The following is a 25,260-nucleotide window of genomic DNA, read 5'->3' on the forward strand; positions in this document are numbered from 1 at the left end:
GCAGCTCAATTAGACAAGTAGGATGCAATTTGAGTGAAAAAAGTATTTATTTACATGTATCAAAAGGGGAAAAAGGGAATAAATAGGATATGAGTTGCGGCAATACAAAAGACATAAAAGATTCATACAATATTATGCAGTACACAACAAATTATTTATACAGCTGAATACGATTATTGCATGTATAAACAATATCCTAACGCTTTCGACCATAATGATCTTCTTCAGAGGTTTAATTGGTTAAGACTGAAAGAGAATGTATAAAAGGTTACAAAGTGTTTCACATATTTAAGTCCAATCACCTACCCCGCCCACAGCTCCATTTGTATAGAGAGAGGTGGGGGGTGGAGGACAGGAAACATAATACTATATCAATAAGGCAAGAAAGATTAATTAAAATCGATCATTACCGATAATGAAGTAAGAAAGTAGTCTCGATGAGGCTTTGCTGTCACAGAACAGGGGGGTCCAGCCGTTCTCCCACGGATCGCTCCAAATCTCGGGGCTCCCACATGAGCGTCCACGCTAAATTGTGTGGTCCGACGTGACACAACAGGGGGTCACCAAAAAGGGGGCGGAACCCAAACAGGGTGGGCCGGTGGGGAGGGAGAGAAACAACATGGGAAGAAGGAAAGGCCTGCAATAGGATAATAAACATTAAAGATTGAGGCAGTGTATGTATGTGTGTGCATACATAAAAAGTGCCTATAAATTAAATTGTTAGGGGTGCCATATGGTGTCAGCCCTATAAGCGAGTATTTTGGGAAAATTGATAGTAAGATATTTGGGTGAAAGAACCCCTAATGTAGCAAGGTATATGCGTCAGACGATCCAAAAGAGGGGGGGGGGGTGAATTGTGTGAACAGATGAAGGAAAAGTGGGGAAGAGAATAAATGTGGGAAAAAGGGGTGGGGAACATGAAAAAAATGGGTAGGAAAGGGATTGAAGTGAAGAAATATAAAGAGGAAAAAAAAAACACAACGTGAAAAAATGTGGGGATGCAAGAAAATGTGGGAATGGAAAAAAGGAGAATGGAAAGAGTGAGGGAATGTGTGTGTGTGGAATGTGGGAATGGTGCAAAAGTTAAAGTAAAAGTAAATGTGGTGGTGAGAAAAAGAGGGGAGGGAAAGTGAAGAAAAAGAAGGAATGAATTAAATGTGAAGGGCTGGAAAGGAAAGACACGTGATGAGGAAATAAGGAAGGTGACTGTGAAGGAGGGGAAGAAGGGAGGGGAACGTAAGGGAAAAGAAAAATCAGAAATGGTATGTAGTGCAGTAAAAAAATAGTCAAAGCCAATAGGGCAAGATTGGAGTGCAGTGAGACAAGGGTGTGGAGTGAAAACAGGTCAAGTGAAAAGGGAAGTGAAAAGATGAAAAGGTTGGTGTGGAAAAAAGAGGGACAGGATGGTTAAAGGAAAAAAAGGGAGGGAAAGGGAAAAAGGAAAGTGAAAGTGTGTTGGACTACAAACAAGAAGTGACATAGGAGGGAAATAAGGAATATGGGAAGCAAGGGAAGGAACTTGACATGAATGGGGGTAGGTGAGATCATAATGAAAAGAGTGAACAGAAAAGATAGCAATGAATGTTTGGGTTACAGGTATCCAATAGGGACCATGGTTCAATATGAAAAACACCACTAATGTTCAGGAAACATATCAGCGTTATCCCCTCTGTAAAAATAGAGTGGGATGGGTTATATATGGTTTTGAGAAGGGAGGGAGAAAAAAAATAAACCCACATAAAAAGGTTAAAAGTGGTGAACCACAGACTTACCCTGTTGAAGGGAAAGGAATTAATGCTGCTCCTGGAGGTCAGCAGAGTCCTCTGGGAGAAGCAGGAAAGGGCTGAACCTTTTATGGCACATCTGATTGGCCATTCAGAGGGGAAACACCCTCATTCCTAGGAGTTCATGTGAAATACATCTCCCCCAAAAACCGAAACACACACCCCCGGTGGGGACCGCCCATCCGCATAGCAGATAATAAAAGGTGGCCTCCTCGGCGTGTGGGAGCGCGCACAGCACCGACCACTGCCGTCGCTCCCGATATGCCGATGTAACGGGATGACGTCACCGCATACGCGCAGACCAGCCGCGCATGTGCAGTGTACGCCAAGGCGTACAGGAGCGGTCCCACACGCCACCAGCAGGGCGAGAGAGCGGCCCATGGGAGACGACAGTGCACTGTCACCACCCAGTGGGGAACGCATAGCGTACATGTACGCAATACTCTCACCCTGCTGGGAGGGCACAGCTATGCAAACTGCCTGGGGCCAAATTCCTCTGTCAACCTTGGTTGTAAACTCAAATATTAGCAATATATAAGATTGCCCCCAATACCCCACCACCATACTTCACAGTTGGGATGAGGTTTTGATGTTGGTGTGCTGTGCCTCTTTTTCTCCACACATAGTGTTGCGTGTTTCTTCCAAACAGCTCAACTTTGGTTTCATCTGTCCACTGAATATTTTGCCAGTACTGCTGTGGAACATTCAGGTGCTTTTGTGCAAACTGTAAACGTAGAGCAATGTTTTTTTTTACAGCAGTGGCTTCCTCTGTGGTATCCTCCCATGAAATCCATTCTTGTTTATTGTTTTATGTATCATAGATTCGCTAACAGGGATGTTGGCATATGCCAGAGACTTTTGTAAGTCTTTAGCTGACACTCTAGGATTCTTCTTCACCACACTGAGCAGTCTCTTGTAGTCATCTCTACAGGACGACCATTCCTAGGGAGAGTAGCAGCAGTGCTGAACTTTCTCCATTTATAGACAATTTGTCTTACTGTGGACTGATGAACAGCAAGGCTTTTGGAGATACTTTTATAACCCTTTCCAGCTTTATGCAAGTCAAAAATTCTTAATCATAGGTCTTCTTAGAGCTCTTTTGTGCGAGGCATCATTCACATCAGGCAATGCTTCTTGTGAAAAGCAAAACCAGAACTGGTGTGTGTGTGTTTTTATAGGGCAGGGCAGCTGTAACCAACCCCTCCAATCGCATAGCATCTCATTAATTGGACTCCCAGTTGGCTGACCCCTCACTCCAATTAGCTCTTGGAGATGTCATTAGTCTAGGGGTTCACACACTTTTTCCACCTGCACTGTGAATGTTTACATGGTGTGTTCAATAAAAACATGGTAACATTTAATTCTTTGTGTGTTCTTAGTTTAAGCAGACTGTTATTGTCTATTGGTGTGATTTAGATAAAGATCAGATCACATTTAATGACCATCTTGTGCAGAAATCCATATCATTCCAAAAGGGTTCACATACTTTTTCTTGCAACTGTATGGTGAACGTTGGAGAAGAATGTGAAATCCTTCTCTGATAAGTGCTGACATCTCCACACATCATATAAGCTTGAGGAAGAGATGAAGCTGTCCAGAGTTGCCCTGCGCTGCTGAAGCCTAGTATAGCTGGACAGGTCCAAGTCTTTCTCAGAAACTGCATTGAAGTCTCCGCATAACATTACATTTCCCTGTCTCATGTTACACTTCCAGATTTTTTTCAAAAAAGTCAGTTGTTTTGTGTTGGGAAGGTACACATTACTAATGTGTATTTGGAGTTGTTGAGTTTGCATACAAGGATTATATATCTGCCTGCATCATTCAGGACAATCTCCAACTTTTTAAATTTGACAGAGTCCTTGATGGCAATTGCCGCTCCTCTTTTATTTTTGAAGTGCCATTAGCCTGAAAGGTATGCAGGTATTTGCAATGTTGGAAAGAAGGAGGCCTGTGAGAAACAAAGTGGGTCTCTTGGAAACATATTACATCAGTATGAAGTCTATTTGCCTCTTCCCATGCCATCTGCCATTTGTAAGGGCTGTTCAGACCCTTAACGTTAAGTGAAGCGTTTTTGAGCGGCATGTTGTAATATTGGTGATGCCAGTCTAACGTATGAAAGGCTGGTGTTATGTGGATCTACCTGTTCCTGAGTGGTTGTGGGTGCAGACCCAGTACGTGGATGGCCGTTGGAGGATGAAAGGGAACTTTCCGTGGTGAGGCGAAGATGATTGGATCCGTTGGAGAAACCTTCTAGGGAAACAATTAGTAAAAGTCAAACAAAGTAAAACAATAAGATCAATAGGAAATAACTTGCGATTCTACAGAGAATCTGTGCGGTAGAACACTCGCTCAACTTGAGGGGTTAACTGTGAGTAATGTGGCAATCTCCTGGGCCAACAGGGAGTGAACAAGTGTGCATGGTACATGTAAGATGTTTAGCCTGTTTCATTATCAGAGTTTTCACGGGTAGACACAGGTGAACTGGTGTTTTCTTTATCGTACATCACGGGACACAGAGAAGCATAGTAATTACTATGTGGGTTATAGAGAGTACCTTCAGGTGTGGACACTGGCACGCCCTTAAGGCAAGAAGTTCCCTCCCCTATATAACCCCTCCCATACCGGGAGTACCTCAGTTTTTTTTGCCAGTGTCTAAGGAGTTGGTCACGAGTGAACATGTGCTCCAAGGAGCTCCACTGGAGGGATCCATATTGGATGTAAAAAGCCTCCATGAAATCCGGATCCGTCCAAAGTGCTTCTGAGCCAAAGTGGACGGTACCCGGGCCCCGGTTAAGAAGAACGGGGTTTGGCCTGTAATGCTTCTCTTTGAGAGCTGGATCCTGGTTATTCAGTACTTTGGTCAATTTCCTAATACCAAAAGTCTACTGACAGGGTGCGATATGGGTCCAGGGGTGTGGTGTTCCTGTCCATGGACCCCGGTCCCTGAAGGTCTACAGACACTGCTCTCCGTGATGGGTGAAGATTGGACTGTCTATTTATGCAGAGTCCTGCAGCGTTGGATCAGGTAAGTGAAGGTGCTTCAGGACTTGGTCCTAGGAGTAACCTTCCTTTATTTGAGCCATTATGTTTGCCTAAGCTATCTGTCTGTGCTTCTCCTATATGGTCCTGTGTGTTGTGGGGAGGAGGGGTATCTCTAGTCAGGTAGTTAGCCCCTCCTGTGCAGGTTAAAAGCAGAAAAAGTTGACCAAAATGTTTGGCTTCACTTGGCTTACCTGGTCCTCACATGGAGCTGCGGTGTTCCATCCTCATGCATGAGCGCGTAGCGTCATGCGCGCGACATTGATGTGTCTTAGGCGCACGCGCAAATTAACTTTTTTACGCTGCTTCGGTGCGCACGAATGTGCGCGGCGTGATCCGTGAGATGCGTGTGACGACATGTGCGCGCGTGCGGCTACGTGTGCGCGCGTAGCCTCGTGGTGCACGCCTAACAGCGGCGTGCGTGCGCATGCGCGCAGGGGGTCTATCTCAGCTGTTCTCTGAGACTTGAGATTACAGGACAGAGCAGGTCAGGTGATTTACACCTAGTCCTTATATGCTCCAGTCCACCTAACTGGTTCTGGCTGACGGTGGACACAGAGATCTTGTGCACATACTTTCAGTATTTGGTACTGGTGGTGGACAGTGACATCCGCTTAAGGCGCATAGTGGGCTCTGCACCTTGCCAACCATCAAATAGCAGCGTCAGTGCTGGTCTATAGGTTCGCAAGTAGTTGCAACTATTGTGAGTACCTCAGCTTTATCATGGCTAAAGGCTCAGGGACTAGAAGCAAAAAAGCAAAGGGATCGCCATCTGGCTCAGAGGATCTCGGGCATGCTCCTGCGGCTGCTTCCTCTCCTGATAAATTGGAGGAGGCCCAGGGTGAACCATCAGGGCTGTCAGATGCCTGTTCTGCCCTTGTCCACCCTGCTCCAGTTTTTGTGACACAGGAGGCTCTGGCCTCAGCTATGGGGGGTCTGGAGCAGAGATTAGCGACCTTGATTGCATCCTCTCTCTCAAGGGAAAAACGCACAAGGTCCCCCTCTCCCTCTGAGGAGTCCCTCGATTTGGGGCATGCATCCTCAGAAGAGGTTGATTTACCCTCTGGAGATCTGGCAGAAGGTCAGTTGGAAGTAGTGGACTCTGAGGATTCCACTTTGGCAGAACCCTTTTCGGCGTCACAATCCGAAAAATTGTTGGTCCAGTCCCTCACTGAGATGGTCCGTTCGGCCTTCAAGTTGCCACTTTCAGAGCCAGCTTCAAGTGCAGTCTCATCTTTAGGCTCCTTAAAAGCTCCTCAAGCTAATTATTCCTTCCCGGTTCACCCCCTGCTGGAAGGGCTTATCTACAAGGATTGGGAACATTCAGATAGATATTTTCTTCCTCCTAAGAAGTTTTCGGTTTTATACCCCATGGAGGAACAATTCACTAAAAAATGGGGCATCCCCAAGGTTGACGCAGCTGTGTCCTGCGTAAACAAATCTTTGACCTGTCCAGTAGACAACGTTCTGGTATTCAAAGATCCGACAGACAAGAGATTAGAGACTTTATTAAAAACCTCTTTTGCTTTGGCGAGAGGAATAACCCAGCCTGCAATTGCGGCTATTGGGATTTGCCAGGCCTTGAAAGACCAGTTTAAGGGGGTCTTAAAGGAATTGCCGGCACAACAGGCCCAGAATTTGGCTGAGTTTCCCAGAGCATTATGTTTTGCCATAGATGCTATCAAGGACTCCATTCAGTAGTCCTCACGTCTCACTCTTTCGCTAGTTCATATGTGCAGGTTACTCTGGCTGAAGAACTGGTCTGCTGAAGCCCCGTGTAAAAAATTACTGGCGGGGTTTCCCTTTCATGGAGAGCGTTTTTTTGGGGAAGATCTGGATGCTTGTATTCAGAAAATTTCCAGTGGCAAAAGTACACTGTTGCCAGTAAAGAAAAGGTTTAGGGGTTCCCCCTCCTTTAAGAGATCCTCCTCTCCTATCCCTAGTACTTCCGGTACCAGGCAGTTCCGACGGCCTCCTGGACGATTCAATGCAGGTGGGAAGCCACAGGGCCAGCCTCAGGCTTCCAAAAAGCCTTGGAACCGTAAGCCACAGGCCAAGCCAGCATCTAAGTCAGCATTATGAAGGTTCTCCCCCACTCAGCCGGGTGGGGGGAAGGCTTCAGCTGTTTGCGGAGGCTTGGCTAGACAGGATCCAAGACAGGTGGGTCCTCTCTACGGTCTCCAGGGGCTACAAGCTGGAGTTGAGCGAATTTCCTCCACCGCGCTTCTTAACCTCGAACGTCCCAAAGGACCTCGGCAAAAGAAGGTCCTTAGCATTGGCCTTAGATCATCTGTTATCCCAAGGGGTAATCAGAGAACTGCCAGTGGAAGAACAAGGTTTGGGGTTTTATTCCAATCTCTTCACCGTCCCCAGACCAAACAGGGATGTAAGACCCATCCTGGACCTCAAGGCCTTAAACAAGTTCCTAAAGGTCCAATCATTCCGGATGGAATCGATCAGGTCAGTGGTGGCCTCCCTGCAAGGAGGTGAACTACTAGCGTCCATCGATATAAAGGACGCATACTTGCACGTTCCTATCTTTCTCGACCATCAGAAGCTGCTTCGCTTCGCGGTAAATCAGCGCCACTTCCAATTCGTGGCCTTACCTTTTGGTCTGGCCACCGCTCCTCGTGTTTTCACGAAAGTATTGGCTCCACTGTTAGCCTATCTAAGGTTTCAAGGCATATCCATAGTAGCCTATCTAGACGACCTATTGGTGGTAGACCGGTCAGTGGCCGATCTGAACTCAGCGGTACACAGAACCGTGACATTTCTGGAATCCATGGGTTGGGTTCTCAACCTGGACAAGTCAGCCTTAATGCCTGTGCAAAGGCTCGAATATTTGGGTCTACTCATAGACACAAAGCTAAAAAGGGTCTTCCTGCCCCAAAGGAAGTTCGAGGCTTTAAGAGAACTAGTTCAACTAGTCAAAGCAAAGCGTCAGCCTCCCATTCGCCTCTGTATGAGGTTACTGGGAAAGATGGTAGCCTCGTTCGAGGCCGTTCCATTTGCGCAGTTCCACTCAAGGGAGCTTCAACATGCCATTCTGTCCGCTTGGAACAAAAAGGTTCAAGCCTTGGATCTCCCTATGTCTTTCTCCCAGTCAGTCCGGCAGAGCCTTTGTTGGTGGCTGGTTCCCCGGAACCTGCTAAAGGGGAAGTCCTTTGTTCCCGTGACATGGCAGGTTGTGACCACGGACGCCAGTCTGCTAGGCTGGGGTGCAGTCCTGGGAGGTTTGTCTCTCCAGGGGAAATGGTCAGCCTCCGAGAGGTCTCTACCCATAAATCTGCTGGAAATTCGAGCAGTCTATCTAGCCCTGTCAGCTTGGTCAGACAGGTTGAAGGGTCTTCCGGTCAGGGTTCAATCAGACAATGTCACTGCCGTGGCATACATAAATCACCAGGGGGGCACAAGAAGTCGTGCAGCCCAAAGAGAGGTGAATCAAATCCTGACCTGGGCAGAGAAATATGTCCCATGCATATCTGCAGTGTTCATTCCGGGAATAGACAATTGGCGAGCAGACTACCTAAGCCGCCAACAGGTGCTTCCGGGGGAATGGACTCTTCACCCCGACATCTTCCAGAGCATTTGTCAGAGGTGGGGAACACCAGATGTCGATCTCTTTGCATCGAGGTTCAATGCAAGGGTGGGCAACTTTCTGTCCCGGACAATGGATCCACTTGCTTACGGCACGGATGCACTGGTGTTCCCATGGGACCAGTTCTCCCTAATGTATGCGTTTCCTTCGCTGCAATTATTACCCCATCTTCTTCGCAGAGTAAAGTCTGAAGGAAGACCAGTGATTCTGGTGGCTCCAGCGTGGCCCAGAAGGGCCTGGTTCGCGGACATTGTAAGGATGTCCGTGGGGCAACCGTGGTCCCTTCCGCTTCGGCCGGACCAATTGGCCCAGGGGCCAATATTCCATCCTTCCTTACCGTCTCTCAATTTGACGGTTTGGCTATTAAGTCCCATATCTTAAAGAAAAGGGGTCTCTCTAATGCGGTGGCATCTACTTTGATTAATGCCAGAAAACCGGCATCCAGACTCATTTATTACAGAGTCTGGAAATCTTATGTGGCCTGGTGCGAGACCAGGGGTTGGCATCCCCGGAGGTATCTCATTGGCAGAATTCTGGAGTTTCTGCAGTTAGGGGCAGACATGAAGTTGGCCCTAAGCACCATTAAGGGCCAGATCTCGGCCTTATCGATTTTTTTCCAAAGGCCACTAGCTACACATTCCCTGATCAAAACCTTTTTGCAAGGTGTGATCCGGCTTAGTCCACCAGTCAAGATTCCCTTGTGTCCATGGGATTTGAATCTGGTCCTTTCTGTCTTACAGAAACAACCATTTGAGCCCTTGGCTCATATTCCTTTGGTCCTTCTGACCAGGAAGGTGATATTTTTGGTAGCCATAACCTCCGCTAGGAGGGTTTCGGAGTTGGCGGCCTTATCTTGTAAGGAACCGTACCTTATATTCCATAAGGATAGAGTGGTCCTACGGCCCCACCCGGCTTTCCTACCTAAAGTTGTTTCAAAATTTCATTTGAATCAGGATCTTGTTCTCCCTTCTTTTTTCTCAGAACCTAGTTCTGCAAGGGAGAAGTCTTTGCATACGCTAGACATATTAAGAGCAGTTAAGATCTATCTTAAGGCTACTGCTCAGGTCCGGAAAACTGATACATTGTTTATCCTGCCAGAAGGTCCCAGATGTGGGCAGGCAGCGTCGAAGTCCACTATCTCCAAATGGATTCGGCAGGTCATTACTCAAGCCTATGGCTTGAGGGGAAAGGTTCCCCCGTTAAAGGTTAAAGCACATTCCACTAGAGCGGTGGGTACTTCCTGGGCAGTGCATCATCAAGCCTCCATGGCTCAAGTCTGCAAGGCCGCGACATGGTCGTCTGTCCATACTTTCACTAAATTTTATCAATTGGACATAAGAAAGAATGAGGAGAGCGCCTTTGGGTGCAGTGTGCTGCAGGCTGCAGTTTGATTCCTCATGTCTGATGGCGCCCGGCTTATTTCTTGGGGTCTCCCTCCCCTCATAGCATTGCTTTAGGACGTCCCACATAGTAATTACTATGCTTCTCTGTGTCCTGTGATGTACGATAAAGAAAATAGGATTTTTATAACAGCTTACCTGTAAAATCCTTTTCTTGAAGTACATCACGGGACACAGAGCACCCGCCCCTCTTTTGGGGTATTTGGGACACTTATTGCTTGCTACAAAACTGAGGTACTCCTGGTATGGGAGGGGTTATATAGGGGAGGGAACTTCTTGCCTTAAGGGCGTGCCAGTGTCCACACCTGAAGGTACTCTCTATAACCCACATAGTAATTACTATGCTTCTCTGTGTCCTGTGATGTACTTCAAGAAAAGGATTTTACAGGTAAGCTGTTATAAAAATCCTATTTTTTTACTAGCCGCAGATCCGGGGGCAATAATTTGCCATTCTCACAGAAGGCAGATGCCTTTTTTCACATTCGTGATCACATAGTTGTTGCCCTCCCTCGTTACTAGTAGCTTCGCCAGATATAGCCAGTGGTAGGCTATATTGTGGTTGTTCATGGGCTTCGTTATGGTGGCCCATTGCCTGTGCTGTTAGATAATGAAGGCTGACAGGTCTGCGAAGGACAAGTCTTGCAGGTCGGACGTTAGTATCAGTGCCTGACAGCCACCATAAAATTATCTTTTGTGTGGTAAAAGTGGATCCTGACAATAGTGTCTCTGGGTAGATGGGATGCAATGTGTTTAGGTTTGGGCAGCCTGTTGATCCTGTCCATTAGAAGATCTTCCAGGGGTGCATCAGGGAGGACTGCTGTCATGACATCAGTAAAGTATTTTTTCCGGTCAGGGGGCTTCACTGTCTCAGGAATTCCTCTGATTTTAATGTTATTTTTCCTGGACATGTCCTCTAAATTTGCCAACTTAATTTTCATTTGCATCATTTCATCATCCCTGTCGTTGTGGACATCCACCAGTTCATTGAAGGTAGAAGCTAATTCCCCCATTTTTTTTTCCACATGCAAAACCCTTAACTGTGGATATTTCAGTTATAAATTGTCTGGTCAGGGCAATGATATCAGCATGCTATGTGGATCTCGGTGACACTAACATGTTGTCAGAAACCATGAATCAGACCGAGACAGAAATACAGTTAAATCACACTTGTTTGATAATACAAATAAAAAGGTAAACGGGGTAAGCGTAGTCAAAACATAGCCAGAGTAACCGGATCTGGTAGTCGGCCAAGCCAATGTCCAAGAGCCAGCGAAAAGAGTAGTAGTACAGTAAGCAGGATCTGTAGCCAGGGGGAACATCGGTCAAGCAGGTCTTCAACAGGAATGCAGGAGAAAGTCTCTTGTGATGTTAACAAAGGCAAAGAGCAAATGAACTGGAAGGCTTTAAGTAGGCAGAGCTGATGAGCAGGATCATCAACAGGTGGATCACTGTGGAGAGATGGGAGCTGGCAATTAGCTGACCGCTGAGCTGCCAGCACAGAGAAGGAAGGGCTGAGCCCAGCCCCGACACATGTCCTTAAGCATTGTGTCCATTACTGTGATTGAGTCCTGTAATTCCCTGGTATCATCCAGAGATGACTCCAGGCTTACCTCCATGCCTTCTGCTGTTGGGCTGTCTATTTTTTGCCTGCTTTTGGCCGGGCTGGATCACGATGACGGAGGTGTAGAGGTTTGTCCCTTCATCAGGCTGCCGTAGTGGTATCCTGCATCTGATTGTGAGGCCGTGCTGCTCTGAGTACGAGAGCCACGTGTGTGCTCTCTCAGCTTACCGCCACCATCTTGGTCCGTGTAATGGCACTGTAGCAATAAGTAATCGGGTAGTTTACACAGCTGTGTACCCTTCTTTCTCTTGCTGGAAGGCATCCTGGTGTGTCCCCGCAAGATATCCCATTGGTGCTGTAAAATGAGGCTTCGAGCCGCTGTATTTCCCCCTATTGGCCCCTGGCAGAGAGGAGCTGTGTGAGTGAGCATCCATATTCTCTGCCGGCTAGCCACGCCCCCAAAGTGTGCCATTTTTGATAAGCGATCCATCACCACAAAAATAGACCAATCTTCAGATGGTAGAAGCTCAACAACAAAGTCCATGGCAATCATTTTCCAAGGTCTGTCAGCTACAAGTAAGGTTCTAAGTAGACCCCAAGCTTTATTTTAGGTGTTCTTGCTCCGAATGCAGATCATGTATGAGTTGACATTATCCTTGCAATCCTTCTCCCATTCAGGACACCAGAATGTACAGTTGTATTCAAAATGATTTAACCCCCACTGAAATTGATTGTTTTGGCCAGTTTGACATTGATTTTGATCATTCAGTCATCCTGCTTACAATTAAATCAAAGAAGCACGTGTAGGTCAGACAAATATAACATAACATTTATAATGAAATAACCACAAATGTCTTTTCTGTGCTCACATCATTATCAGTTTTATTCAACCCCCAAGTGACATTCAATCTTAGTACTTAGTACAACATCCTTTTACAGTTATAACAGCTTTTAAACGTGAAGCATAGCTTGACACAAGTGTCTTGCAGCGATCTACAGGTATCTTCGCCCATACGTCATGGGCAAAAGCCTCCAGTTCAGTCACATTCTTAGGCTTGCGCACTGCAACTGCTTTCTTTAAGTCCCACCAGAGGTTCTCAATCGGATTTAAGTCTGGTGACTGCGATGGCCACTCCAAAATCTTCCAGCCTTTAATCTGCAACCATGCTCTAGTGGACTTGGAGGTATGCTTGGGACCATTGTCCTGTTGAAAGGTGTCTCCCAAGCCTCAGGTTTGTGACGGACTGCATCACATTGTCATCCAATATCTCCTGGTACTGAAGAGAATTCATGGTACCTTGCACACGCTGAAGCTTCTCTGTACCTGCAGAAGCAAAACAGCCCCAAAGCATGATTGACCCCCCGCCATGCTTCACAGTAGGCAAGGTGTTCTTTTCATCATAGGCCTTGTTCTTCCTCCTCCAAACATAGCGTTGATCCATGGGCCCAAACAGTTCTAATTTTGTTTCATCAGTCCACAGAACACAATCCCAAGACTTCTGTGGTTTGTCCACATGACTTTTAGCGTTTTAGCATACTGCAGTCGACTCTAATTATTCTTTGGAGACAGCAAGGGGGTGCGCCTGGGAGTTCTGGCATGGAGGCCTTCATTACGCAGTGTGCACCGTATTGTCTGAGCAGAAACTTCAGTACCCACATCTGACAAATATTTTCTCAGTTCTTCAGCAGTCACAAGGGGACTTTTCTCCACTCTACGCTTCAGGTAGCGCACAGCAGTCGAAGTTAGCATCTTCTGTCTGCCACGACCAGGTAGCGTTTCAACAGTGCCCTTTGCCTTGAATTTGCAAATGATGCTTCCTATGGTGTCTCTTGGTATGTTTAACATCTTTGCAATCTTCTTATAGCCATTGCCCTTCCTGTGAAGAGTAATCACCTCTTCTCTTGTCTTCCTGGACCATTCTCTTGACTTCACCATGTTTGTAACCACAGCAGTAAATGTCTAGAAGGAGCTGAGTATCACAGTCATTTTAAAGCTGCCTAATTGGTGCTTATTAGGCTTTATTGCTGCTCCCTGACATCCACAGGTGTTTTCAATACCTGATTGAAAACACTTCAATGAACCTCTGTTCTTCAGAGTGGTAGTCTTTAAGGGGTTGAATAATTGTGTAAATGAAGAATTCACAAAATAAACATTGACTACTGTATTACAAAACCAATTGATGTCATTTTAGTTGCATATGGTTCTTTAAGAAGTCCTTGTAGGATTTCATTCTGAATACAATTACAAATGTACACCAAATTCCCTAAAACCCTTTACAGCATTGGGGGTTGAATAATTTTGAACACAACTGTACATAGTACCAACTCTATGGTCTTGTGGATTTTGAAATGACCTGCTAACGGGTGATCATGGCAGAACCCTAATGCCGCATACAGACGGTCGTTTTATGCGATGTAAAAAAACGACGTTTTTAAAAACGTCAATTTCATTGACCGTGTGTGGGGGAAAACGTCGCTTTATGTCTTGTAAAAAACGACAAAAAAAAATTGAAGCATGCTTCAATTTTATGTGTAGTTTTTCAAAATGTCGTTTTTTGTGTCACAGAAATTGACCGTGTGTAGCAAAAAACGACGTTTAAAACAACGTTTTTGAACCCGCGCATGCCCAGAAGCTAGTTATGAACCGAGCTTCAATGGAAAAAAAACGTGGGGAACGTAACCTCGCTTTGCTAGAGCATTGTGAAAAAACGATGGTGTGTAGGCAACGTCGTTTTTGAAAATTGAAGTTTCAAAAACGTAGTTTTTTACTTCACAGAAAACGTCGTTTTTTTACATTGCATAAAACGACCGTCTGTACGCGGCATAAGACAGCCACTTGGCTGATTTGCTCCTTTTTCGATAGTAGGTCGTTCTTTGCCTGCAATGTGACACCTGGAGGACTGGATTTACCTGCTGAGACTTGCTGCAATTGTGGTAGTAGGCCTGACTGTAACAAAAGGAAGCTTCCGGCTAGTAAGATATCATCTGGTGAAGGTATGTCTTTTAGATCCTCAAACATGCGTAATAACGCATCAGGTTTGATGTTCTTTGATCCAGGTTTGCAAGTGATATGAAAGTCGAACCTTGAGAGAGAGCGCCCAGTGGGCTTGGTGTGGTCTGAGACGTTTTGCAGTTTGTAAATATTCAAGTTTTGTATGGTCTGTGAAGATTAGTATTGGATGAGTGGTTCCTTCCAGCAAATACCTCAATTCCTCTAATGCTGCTTTGATCGCCAGAAGCTCCCAATCTCTTACGTCACAATTCCTTTCTGGTTGGGTAAGCTTTCGAGAAAAGAACTTAAGCGGGTAGATCACATCCTTTTGGGCCCTGTCGCGGCGACAAGACTGCTCCAACTGCGCTTTCCGATGCATCCACTTCTAAGATGTAAGACAAGGTAGAATCAGGATGACCTTAAAACAGGTGTGGTGGTAAATCGTTCCTTCAAGGTTTCAAAGGTCTCAGTAGTCCAATAGAAATGGATGCCTTGTTTGGTAAGCTAAGTGATGGGGGAGATAATGGCTGAGAAACTCAGGGAATAGAGACCACAATGGTCAGTTAGGCCAGCCATAGATGGTTCGAATCTCCTCCCGAGATTCGAACAGTGTGTGGGCAAGTTGAATATACCAAGTTGATTGGTCGATCAACCTGGGTACAACCAGTCTGCTGGATTTGCAATTATCGCTAGCAATTATCAATGTCCTCTCCCAGGCTGTAAAGTATCAATGTAATATGGAGTGAAAGAACCATGGACTTTTTGGGCACCAAAAAAACCAAAGGTTTGTCTAAAACTATGGATAAAATGTCATAAATAAAGTATAATACTCAAAAAAAAAAAAAAAAAAAACTACTGTGAGGAAAAACAGACCCACACCAGTCCTATAAAGATATTTGTGTATCAGCCAGAAGATGTAGGGCTGTCAATGTCCAAAAAGGATTGGCATACATTGACCTAGTTTGTTGCAGCTCAGTATATTTAGTGACAAAGCGCTTCCTTCTTATTTATACCACCTGTTGGTGGACACAAGTGGACCGCAACATTTTCCTCAATGTCCTACTTTTCATCCTCCTCTCCTGCACATACTTCCCATGTTCATACCTTTTGGCACTTGTCTCCTGCATATACAGTACTGCCAATATTACTTTTCACATTCTTCTCCTGCACATATTACCCACTGTTGTGCATTCCTCATTTGCACATTCTCAGGCATTCCTCTCTTACATGTATTGCCTGCTGTGGTACTGTCCGCACTCATCTAATGCCGGTCGTTTTTTGTGATGAAAAAAAACGACATTTTTAAAAACGTCATTTAAAATGACCGTGTGTGGGGAAAACATTGTTTTATGTCTTCTGAAAAACGACAAAAAAAAAATTCGAACATGCTTCAATTTTTTATGTCGTTTTTCAAAACGTCGTTTTTTGTGTCATAAAAAATTACCTTGTGTGGGCTAAAACGATGTTTAAAACTAAGTTTTTAAACCCGCGCTTTGCTAGTGCATTTTGAAAAAACGATGGTGTGTACGCGGCATTACACATACTGCTGCTTTCATACCCTGCCTACTTCTCTCCTGCCCTTCTTGTTTTCATATATGTTGTACTCTTCTGGATGCTATCCAGGCCTCGTGAACAAGGTGTCACCTGTAATGTCTCTCTTCAGAGGACTGGGCTCTAGGGTCCAGCACTTTCGCTACACTGTACGCTAAAAGTCCTGGCAGAGTCCTTTACCAGGCCCAGGGAAGAGGTCTCCTTTAAATCAGAACCCATATCCCCGAAGGTTGGCACACATACCTGCCGTGATGGCTAAAGTTTGGTATCTGTCTGGTCTCAGCAGAAAACCTGCGGCTGGGATAAGGTAAGCCAGGAAGAGAGTCCTAAGCATGGAGCTTAAGGACCTTTCCTATTTTTTGGATAGGTGTCTTCTTTTTGTCCGTCACTAGAGGGAGTAAAAAGCTGAGTTCCACTCACCATGCTCCAGAACAGTGTCAGGTCCTCCAGACAGCACACTCCTTCCGCTGCAGAGCTCTGCCATGGATGACCGCCACTCTCTCCTCCCAGACAGGGGTCAGAGGGATCTCCCTCATCTCAGACGACGCAATTAGCCCCTAGGTTGCGCACACTTTATGGTGTACACGTGTGCGGGCACGCTATTCCAACGGCAATCAAACAGGAGGTCATAAAAGAGCCTCACAAGCCTGGAACTTTCCCTGAAGGGACACAGCAGTGTAAAAGGGCACGCAAGATGTGGTTGGCTAAGCACTCCCACATTTAGACACCTACTCCAGCATGAACCTGTGTGTTACTAGTTGCAGACTTTATGTGAAAGGCTAAACTAGCACAGTAGTATATGCGTTTTTGGTACCTTGGCTTTGCTTAATAATATGTCTTCCCAAAGAAGAAATTCTGGAACTAAAAACAAAAAAGCATTGCCGCCTGAGACAGGGGCCTCTAGCCGTAATATCTGACGCACCTGTACAGGATGAGCTATTGCCTCTATCAGGAGTAGCAGCCTCTTCTGTGGTGCCGGTGCTGGTGCCTGCATATGTCACTGAGGACACTTTGACCGCAGCCCTGAACAACATAGAAGGGAGAATCGCTACTTTAATTGCAAAGTCCTCACAAAGGGACAACAAGCGAAGTAGATCTCCTTCTGTTGTTTTAGATCTCCTTACAGAAAAATCTGAGGATAATGAGGATAAGAATGATGTTGCACCACCAGGGGATAAGGATGAGGAGTCAGAGGGATCAGGGATAGCAGAAGAGACTTTCTCTGCTTCCCAGGTTCTGAGATTGCAGGTGCAATGTTATACTGAATCAGTGCGCTCTACATTTAAGTTACCCTCCACAAAGTTAACTGAATCACCTGTCTTTTCTCTGGGTTCAAACTTTGGGAGAATTTGCCTAAGGCCGTATGTTTTACAGTGTATGCCATGAGAGATTCTGTTCAGCAAGCATCTCGCCTCACCCTCCAGCTGGTGCATATGCGCAGAATTATTTGGCTAAAGCATTGGTCAGCGGAAGCTCCATGCAAAAAGCTTTTGGCCAGTTTCTCCTTCCATGGCGAACACCTCTTTGGGGATGAGTTGGAAAAATATATCCAAAAGATATTGAGCGGTTAAACTACCCTATTGCCAGAGAAGAAGAAAAACAGGCGTCCCTTGTTTTAAACGTTCTTTCTCTCCGACTCCCGGAAGATCTTCCTCCAGCCAGTGGAGATGGCATTTTTTTAGCCAGCCACAAAGGCTAAAGAAAGCCAGGTTCAGAAGAGCAAGAAACCATGGGGTTCGAAAGCTAACAAGCAAGACCCCAAAGCCTTTTTATGAATAGGCGCCCCCACTCGGCCGAGTGGGGGGACGGCTTCAGCAGTTTTCAGCGGTATGGCAGACAGAGATCCAGGACAAGTGGGTAGTTTACGCAGTATCTTTAGGGAACAAGCTGGAATTTCGAGAGATCCCACCTTACCGGTTCCGAAGTTCAAGGCTCTCCAAAGATCCAGTAAAAAGAAAATCCTTTTACTAAGGATTGGGTCACTTATTGTCTCAAGGGGTAATCCATGGAAGTACCCCTAAAGGAGCAAGGTTTAGGTTTTTGCTTAAACCTCTTTGTGGTTCCAAAGCCAAATGGAGACGTTTGACCCATCCTGGATCTAAGATCTCTGAATTGGTTTCTGAATAATCGCCATTTCCGAATGGAAACGATTCGATCCGTGGTCGCCAGCCTACAAGGCGGAGAATTATTGGCGTCTATAGTCATCAAAGACACATATTTACATGTGCCTATCCATCCTGCTCACCAAAAGTTTCAAAGGTTTGCGGTAGAACATCGCCACTTCCAATTTGTGGCTCTGCCCTTTGGTTTGGCAACCGCGCACCAAGTATTTACAAAAGTTCTGGCCCTTCTGTTGGCAAAACTGAGGGCACGGGGCATATCGGTGACAGCCTACCTAGACAATCTGCTTGTAATAGATCAGTCAGTGGCAGGATTATAAAGAGCCTTATTTACGTTGTCACAAGGACACAATTGTACTACGCCCTCATCCTACCTTTCATCCAAAGGTGGTGTTGACGTTTCGTTTAAATCGGGACATTGTTTTCCCTTCCTTTTTTCCTGACCCGCGGTCAGCGGGGGAAAGGTTACTGCACATTCTAGATGTAGTGAGAGCAGTAAAATTTATCTGCAGGCAACTGCTCAGTTACATAAAACAGATGTTTTGTTTATTGTGCCAGATGGTCCCAGGAAGAGCCAAGCGGCATCAAAATCCGCCATTTCTAGGTGGATTCGACAAGTAATTATTCAAGCTTATGGTTTAAGGAACAAGATTACTCCTTTTTCTGTTAAGGCGCACTCTACCAGGGCAATAAGTGATTCATGGGCAGTGCATCACCAGGCTTCAATGGCTCAGATCTGTAAAGATACAACTTGGTTTTCAGTCCATATGTTTACCAAATTCTATCAGATAGATGTAAAAGGAAATGATGATTCCACTTTTGGGCATACTGCTGCAGGCAGCAGTATATGGCTTCTTGTCCGTTAGCGGCCTGCTTGATCTGTGTCTCCCACCCTTCATTGAGCATTGCTCTGGGACGTCCCACTATGTAATGAATAGAGGCTCTGTGTTCCTTGGTGTACGAAAAAAGAAAATATGATTTTTATAACGGTTTACCTGTAAAATCCTTTTCTTGGAGTACACCACAGAGGTTCCCCCCCCCTTCTTATGGGAACCTTACTGCTTTGCTACAAAAACTGAGGTAATTCCATTAGGGGAGGTGTTATATGGAGGGGAACTTGTCTTCATTGGTTGTGCCAGTGTCCAATCAGCTCTGGGGACCATACAGCCCACTATGTAATGAATAGAGGCTCTGTTTCCCATTGTGTACTCCAAGAAAAATGATTTTACAGGTAAGCTGTTATAAAAATCCTATTTTGTTGCACGTAGTGCCTGTTGTCTTACCCTCAGCACCTCTCTTTTGCACATGCTTCTTGCTGTCATACCCTTCACACTCTTCTCCTGCACATACAGTATTTCCTATTGTCTTAGCCCCCGTTCACACCTAGGCGTATATACGCCTGTAGTGAGACGCCGCAGCAGCCCCCAAGACGCTGGAGGGATGATTTCACATTGCCCTCTATGGAGATGGTTCACATCTCCACGCCGAACGCCGTATGCCTGCCGCCTGAAAAGAAGTCCCGGACCTTTTTTTCCGGCGGCTTTCGGCGTTCGGCATAGGAGATGTGAACCATCTCTATAGAGGGGGTAAGGCTGCATTCACAATCGCCGCGTTTTATCAGTACAAAACGCCACAATTTGTCGCCGCAATTCGCGGGACAAAACGCAGCGATTGTGTACGCCAAGGTGTGAATGCAGCTTATAACTCAACGTTCCTCTGCTGCACCTGTTAACACACTCTTAAGAATTTTATGTATATTCTTGACTATTCTGGAATGAGCACACTTGTTCCACTAATCTTCAATAAGAAATAATAACCAAAATATTGTAATGCTTTTAAGCTTTTTAAAGTTTCAAAGCCATCTAGATACTTTACTGACATTTACTTACTGGCACTGCATCATGATTTAAAGGGTTTATTTTTGGTAGATAAAAGAGTCAAGTCACCTAACAATTGCCACAATTGCCTAACTTAACCACTAGGAGCCCCGGCCATTGTATATCGACAGCCACAAGGTGGCTCTACAATGCCGGGAGGACGTCTATTGACGTCCTCGGGTCCTCCGGCCACTGGGGGGCGCGTGCGACCACCGCTTCGCTGGGTTGCCGATGCGCATGCCTGGCGGCCACAATGTTCGCCAGGTTCCCACGATCGGATGTCACACAGACAAGGTAGTGGATCTGTGTGTGTAAACACACAGATCCACGTCCTGTCAGGGAGAGGAGACCGATGCTATGTCTTTTGTACATAGTGACACAGATTGGTCACCTCCCCCCACAGTTAGAATCACTAGTAGGGAACACATTTAACCCCTTCTTCGTCCCCTAGTGTTAACCCCTTCCCTGCCAGTCACATTTATACAGTAATCAGTGCATATTTATAGCACCAATCGCTGTATAAATGTGAATGGTCCCAAAAATGTGTCAAATGTGTTCGATGTGTCCGCCATAATGTCGCAGTCCCAATAAAAATCGCAGATCCCAGCCATGACTTGTAAAAAAAAAAAGTATAAAAAAAAAATAAAAAATCATAATTCTGTCCCCTATTTTGAAAACCAATCACTATACGCTTATTACGATTTTTTTTTTTTTTACCAAAAATATGTAGAAGAATAAAAAAAAATCAGCCTAAACCGAGAAAAACTTTTTTTTTTAAAAAAAAATTGGGATCTTTATTATAGCAAAAAGTTAAAAATATTGTGTTGTTTTTTTTTTTTTTAAATTGTCGCTCTTTTTTCGTTTATAGCACACACAAAAAAAACCGCAGAGATGATCAAATACCACCAAAAGAAAGCTCTATTTGTGGGAAAAAAAGGATGTCAATTTTGTTTGGGAGCCACGTCGCATGACCGGCCAATTGTCGGTTAAAGCGACGCAGTCCCGAAAGCTGAAATTTCGCCTGGGCAGAAAGGGGGTATATGTGCCCAGTAAGCAAGTGGTTAATATCTCTCATGTACTGTGATAATCAGATATCTGTGTATGAGTTTCTGGGTCTATATGATGTGGCTATAAAAACAGTTACCTCTCACCCTCTTGGAGGCACAGAACGTTTCAGGGGTACTAAAAACGACCAGTTATACCGAAAGGGAGTTGAGAACAAAGACAGGGAAATCTTGTTGTTAGAGTATCCGAGGCTTCACACACTACAGATAATTAATATGTCACTTTTGGTTGGACTAACACTTTAATTTTAATATGTTTTTGTATCTTTCCAAATAACTAGTATGTGTTTTTTCTTTTTGTTTTTTAGGATCCTAACTTACTGACCAAAAGAGAGAATAGAGGTATTTGTACATGTTTATTTTTGTGTGTATATTGTATGTGTGTTTTGTTCTTAATTATTACTGCTGTTATAAACATTATGCAAAAATATAACAAAGCAAGTCACAAATGTTGTGCTATTACAGTTTCACTACATGTGACGTAAGGACGGATTGTAACTCTAGACCAGGGATATGCAATTAGCGGACCTCCAGCTGTTGCAAAACTACAAGTCCAATCATGCGTCTGCCTCTGGGTGTCATGCTTATGGCTGTCAGAATCTTGCTATGCCTCATGGGACTTGTAGTTCTGCAACAGCTGGAGGTCCGCTAATTGCATATCCCTGCTCTAGACGGTTTGTTTTTTCTTTTTCATACATCATGGGACACAGAGTCAGGCTAATATTCATTACCTGCTGAATTATACTCCATCATTGGGTGAATGGACACTGGTAGACCAAGGTCTTTGGACAGGAAGTGATCCTCTATAATAACCCTTCCCATACAGGAATTTACTTCGGTTTTTTATCAGTGTCTTCAAGGTGGAGGGCATGTTTGTTTGAGCTCGCTGAGCTCCAGCTCTCTATTCCCACAAACGGTTCCAAAAATGAATCAAGGGATTGACCGATCAGATCCATTTGACAAAGGCTATATGCTTAGATAAATGGTACTCGAACCTCGCAAAGAAGACTCAAAATCCTGCAAGGTTTTGCCTGTAAGCTGCCTCCGGGTGCTGAACCATGCAAAGTGGAATCCTAGACACTACAGCGCTAAGGCATTCCTGCAGGGTGCTGTACAGGTCCAAAGGAGTGGACCCCATACATGAAAAGGGTACCCAGTCCTTGAAGGTCCTCATGTGACAGGGACCTGCTGTGATGGGTGAAGATTGGCCTCTGCCTTTAAGTTGCCTCTTACTGAGGTCATTGAGCCTCCCTGGTCCTCTTTGGGATCCCCGAGGCCTCTTCAGACCACACAGGCCTCCCCCCTACACCACCTGTTGAAAGAGGCAGTGTATGCTGATTGGGAACATCCTGACAGAATTTTTGTTCCTCCTAAAAAGAGGTTTTATTTTTCAGATCCCATGAATGAAAAGTTCACTAAGAAATGGAGCATGCCAGCCATAGATGCATCAGTCTCTTCCTTAAACAAGAACTTAACTTGTCTGGTGGATAATGCACAGGGCTTGAAACACCCTGTTGATAAGAAATTGGAGTCATTATTAAAAGGTTATTTTTCTTTGGCCAGTTCAGCTATTCAGCCAGCTGTTGCAGCAATTGGTATCTACCAATCTGTAAAGGATCAGATCAGACAGCCTGACAGGCCTAAACAGGAGGATAATCAGCCTGAAAATAAGGCAGATATTCCTTGAGCGCTGTGTTTTGCTGTTGATGCCTTAAAGGATTTACAGCAGGATTCTCGCTGGGCTCTCATGTCTGTACATATGCGCAAACTTTTGTGACTTAAAAACTGATCAGCCGAGCTTTCTTATGAAAAGCTATTGACAGGTTTCCCCTTTCATGGGGAACGTTTATTTGGCGATCATTTGGACAAATATATCCAAAAAAGGGAAGAGTTCTCTACTTCCTGTGAAGAAAAGCGCCAAACGTCCCTCGTTTAAAACGTCAGGGACTGCTTCTTCAAATTTTTCGGCACCAGCGTGGTTCTGCCGTCAATAGAACGCTAAAGCCAGAGGCAAGCCTCAAGGCCAGGGTCGGGTCCAAGATTCTTCTAAATCCAGCACAAAGCCCTCCTTTTGAGTCTATGCCCCCACTCTATCGGGTGGGGGGAAGGCTGCTGCACTTTGCCCATATTAAGAGAACAATAGTTAAGGACGAGTGGGTCACCTCAACTATATCCCGCGGTTACAAGCTCGAGTTGGGGTGGGGGTTCCCCCTCAGAGGTTTTTAAGATCCAACATTCCTTTGGATCCTCTAAAAAGAGTCTTATTACTTCAAGCACTATATCATTTAGTGCATCAAGGAGTGATTGTAGAGGTTCCTGTACCCAAAATGGGCACAGGGTTTTACTCAAACCTTTTTACGCTTCAAAAGCCTAACGGGGACATAAGGCCCATATTGGATCTAAGATCCCTGAACCAATATCTACTAATCAAGTCCTTTCGGATGGATTCTGTTTGCTCTGTAGTAGCTTTACTCTAGATGGGAGACTTTCTCCATCGATTTATAAAAAAAATGCGTATCTACACGTACCTATCTTTCAACCTCACCAGAGGTTCCTGCAGTTTGCAGTAGAGGGACGTCGCTTTCAGTTTGTGGCTCTAACCTTTGGGCTTGCTACAGCCCCCTGGGTGTTCAGAAAGGTCCTAGCACCAGTACTGGGTCTTTTAAGGGACCAAGGGATTCTGGTGCTCGGGTTTCAAGCCTACACTGGAATTACGGGCAGTACGTCTGGCCCTACGGTCCTGGACGATGGAGCTTCAGGACTACCCTATTAGGGCTCAGTCCGACAATGCCACTACAGTGGATTATATAAATCGCCAAGGTGGTACCAGGAGTCGTTCAGCTCTAAAGGAGGTGAACCATGTGCTAGCCTGGGCAGAGGGACGTGCCAATTATATTGGCAGTCCATATCCCGGGAATAGAGAACTGGAAGGCAGATTATCTCAGCCGTCAGCAGATCTGCACAGGGGAATGGACTTGGGGCTGTTTCAGAAAATTTGCCAACGTTGGGGATGACCAGAGGTCAACCTACTGGCATCCAGGTTCAACAACAAGCTACTGCAGTTTGTGTCCCGAACAAGGGATCCTTTGGCAATCGGAGCAGATGCTCTGATAGTTCCTTGGAGCCAATACTCCCTGGTTTATGCTTTCCCTCTGATCCCTCTCTTTCCACATTTGTTGCGCAGGATTCGGAAAGAGGAAGTTCCAGTCATTCTGGTGGCACCAGCCTGGCCCAGAAGGCCCTAGTTTCCGGAGATTGTGAGACTAACAATGGACGTGCCATGGATGCCTCCACAGCGGCCCAATCTACTGTCTCAGGGTCCTATATTTCACCCCAATTTACTGTCTCTAAATTTGATGGCATGGCTATTAATGCCAGGGTGTTAAAGGACTGCAGCATCTCGGGAGCAGTAGTGTCTACCCTAGTAAATGCTAGAAAAGCTGTCACTTGGAAGACCCAGCTGTCTGGAAGACTTGTATTGCTTGGTGTAAGGCCAGAAAATGGCATCCATAGACATACGTGATTGGGAGAATTCTCCTTTTTATACAGTCAGCTGTAGAAATCAAATTGGCTTTGAGTACAATCAGAGGTCAAGTTTTGGTCCTATCAGTATTCTTCCAAAGGTTTTTAACCTCCCTTACTGTTCTGAACCTTTATGCAGGGGGCAACTCGATTGCTTCCCCCTATTAGGTCACCTATGTGTCCTTGGGACTTGAACTTGGTGCTGTCTGTGTTGAGAAACAACCATTTGAACCTATTTAGGAAATACCATTAGACTTGCTGTCACACAAGCTAGCCTTCCTGATGGCTATCACCTCAGCTAGGAGGGTGTCGGAGTTGGCGGCTCTCTCATGCAGGGAACCATATTTAATCCTTCACTATGACCTGTTCCATCCTTTTTGCCAAAAGTGGTGTGAGCCTTTCATTTAAATCAGACATTATTTTGCCTTCTTTTATTTCTCTCAGTCTCGTTCGACGTAAGAGAAACAACTGCATTCTTTGGACGTTGCCTAGGCAGCTAAGGTTTATTTGTCTAGATCTGCAGAGATCCGAGGATCAGACTTTTTTTTTTTTTTTTAACCAAAGGGACCCAAGAAAGGGCAGGTAGCTTCCAAGGCTTCCATTGCCAATTGGGTCCATCAATTGGTTGGTCATTCAGGCCTACGGTCTGAAACATAAAGCTCCTCCCTTTAGGGTGAGAGCTTAATCTACCAGGGGTGTAGGAACCTCCTGGGATTTTAACCATCGGGTATCTGTGGCTCAAATTTGTAAGA

The 25,260-nt window shown here is 45.3% G+C and overlaps 1 protein-coding gene across 1 annotated transcript in view; it reads left to right on the forward strand.

Annotated features, from left to right (window-relative positions):
• The window catches only part of PIK3C2B (phosphatidylinositol-4-phosphate 3-kinase catalytic subunit type 2 beta), a 1,746,470-nt gene that overhangs the window by 587,455 nt on the left and 1,133,755 nt on the right, over positions 1-25,260 (forward strand). Inside the window, 1 exon segment of the mRNA XM_040339537.1 lies at positions 21,295-21,328. Coding sequence (XP_040195471.1) covers positions 21,295-21,328 — 34 coding nt within the window.

Source organism: Rana temporaria, chromosome 2 (genome assembly GCF_905171775.1).
Source record: "Rana temporaria chromosome 2, aRanTem1.1, whole genome shotgun sequence".
NCBI lineage: Eukaryota > Metazoa > Chordata > Amphibia > Anura > Ranidae > Rana > Rana temporaria.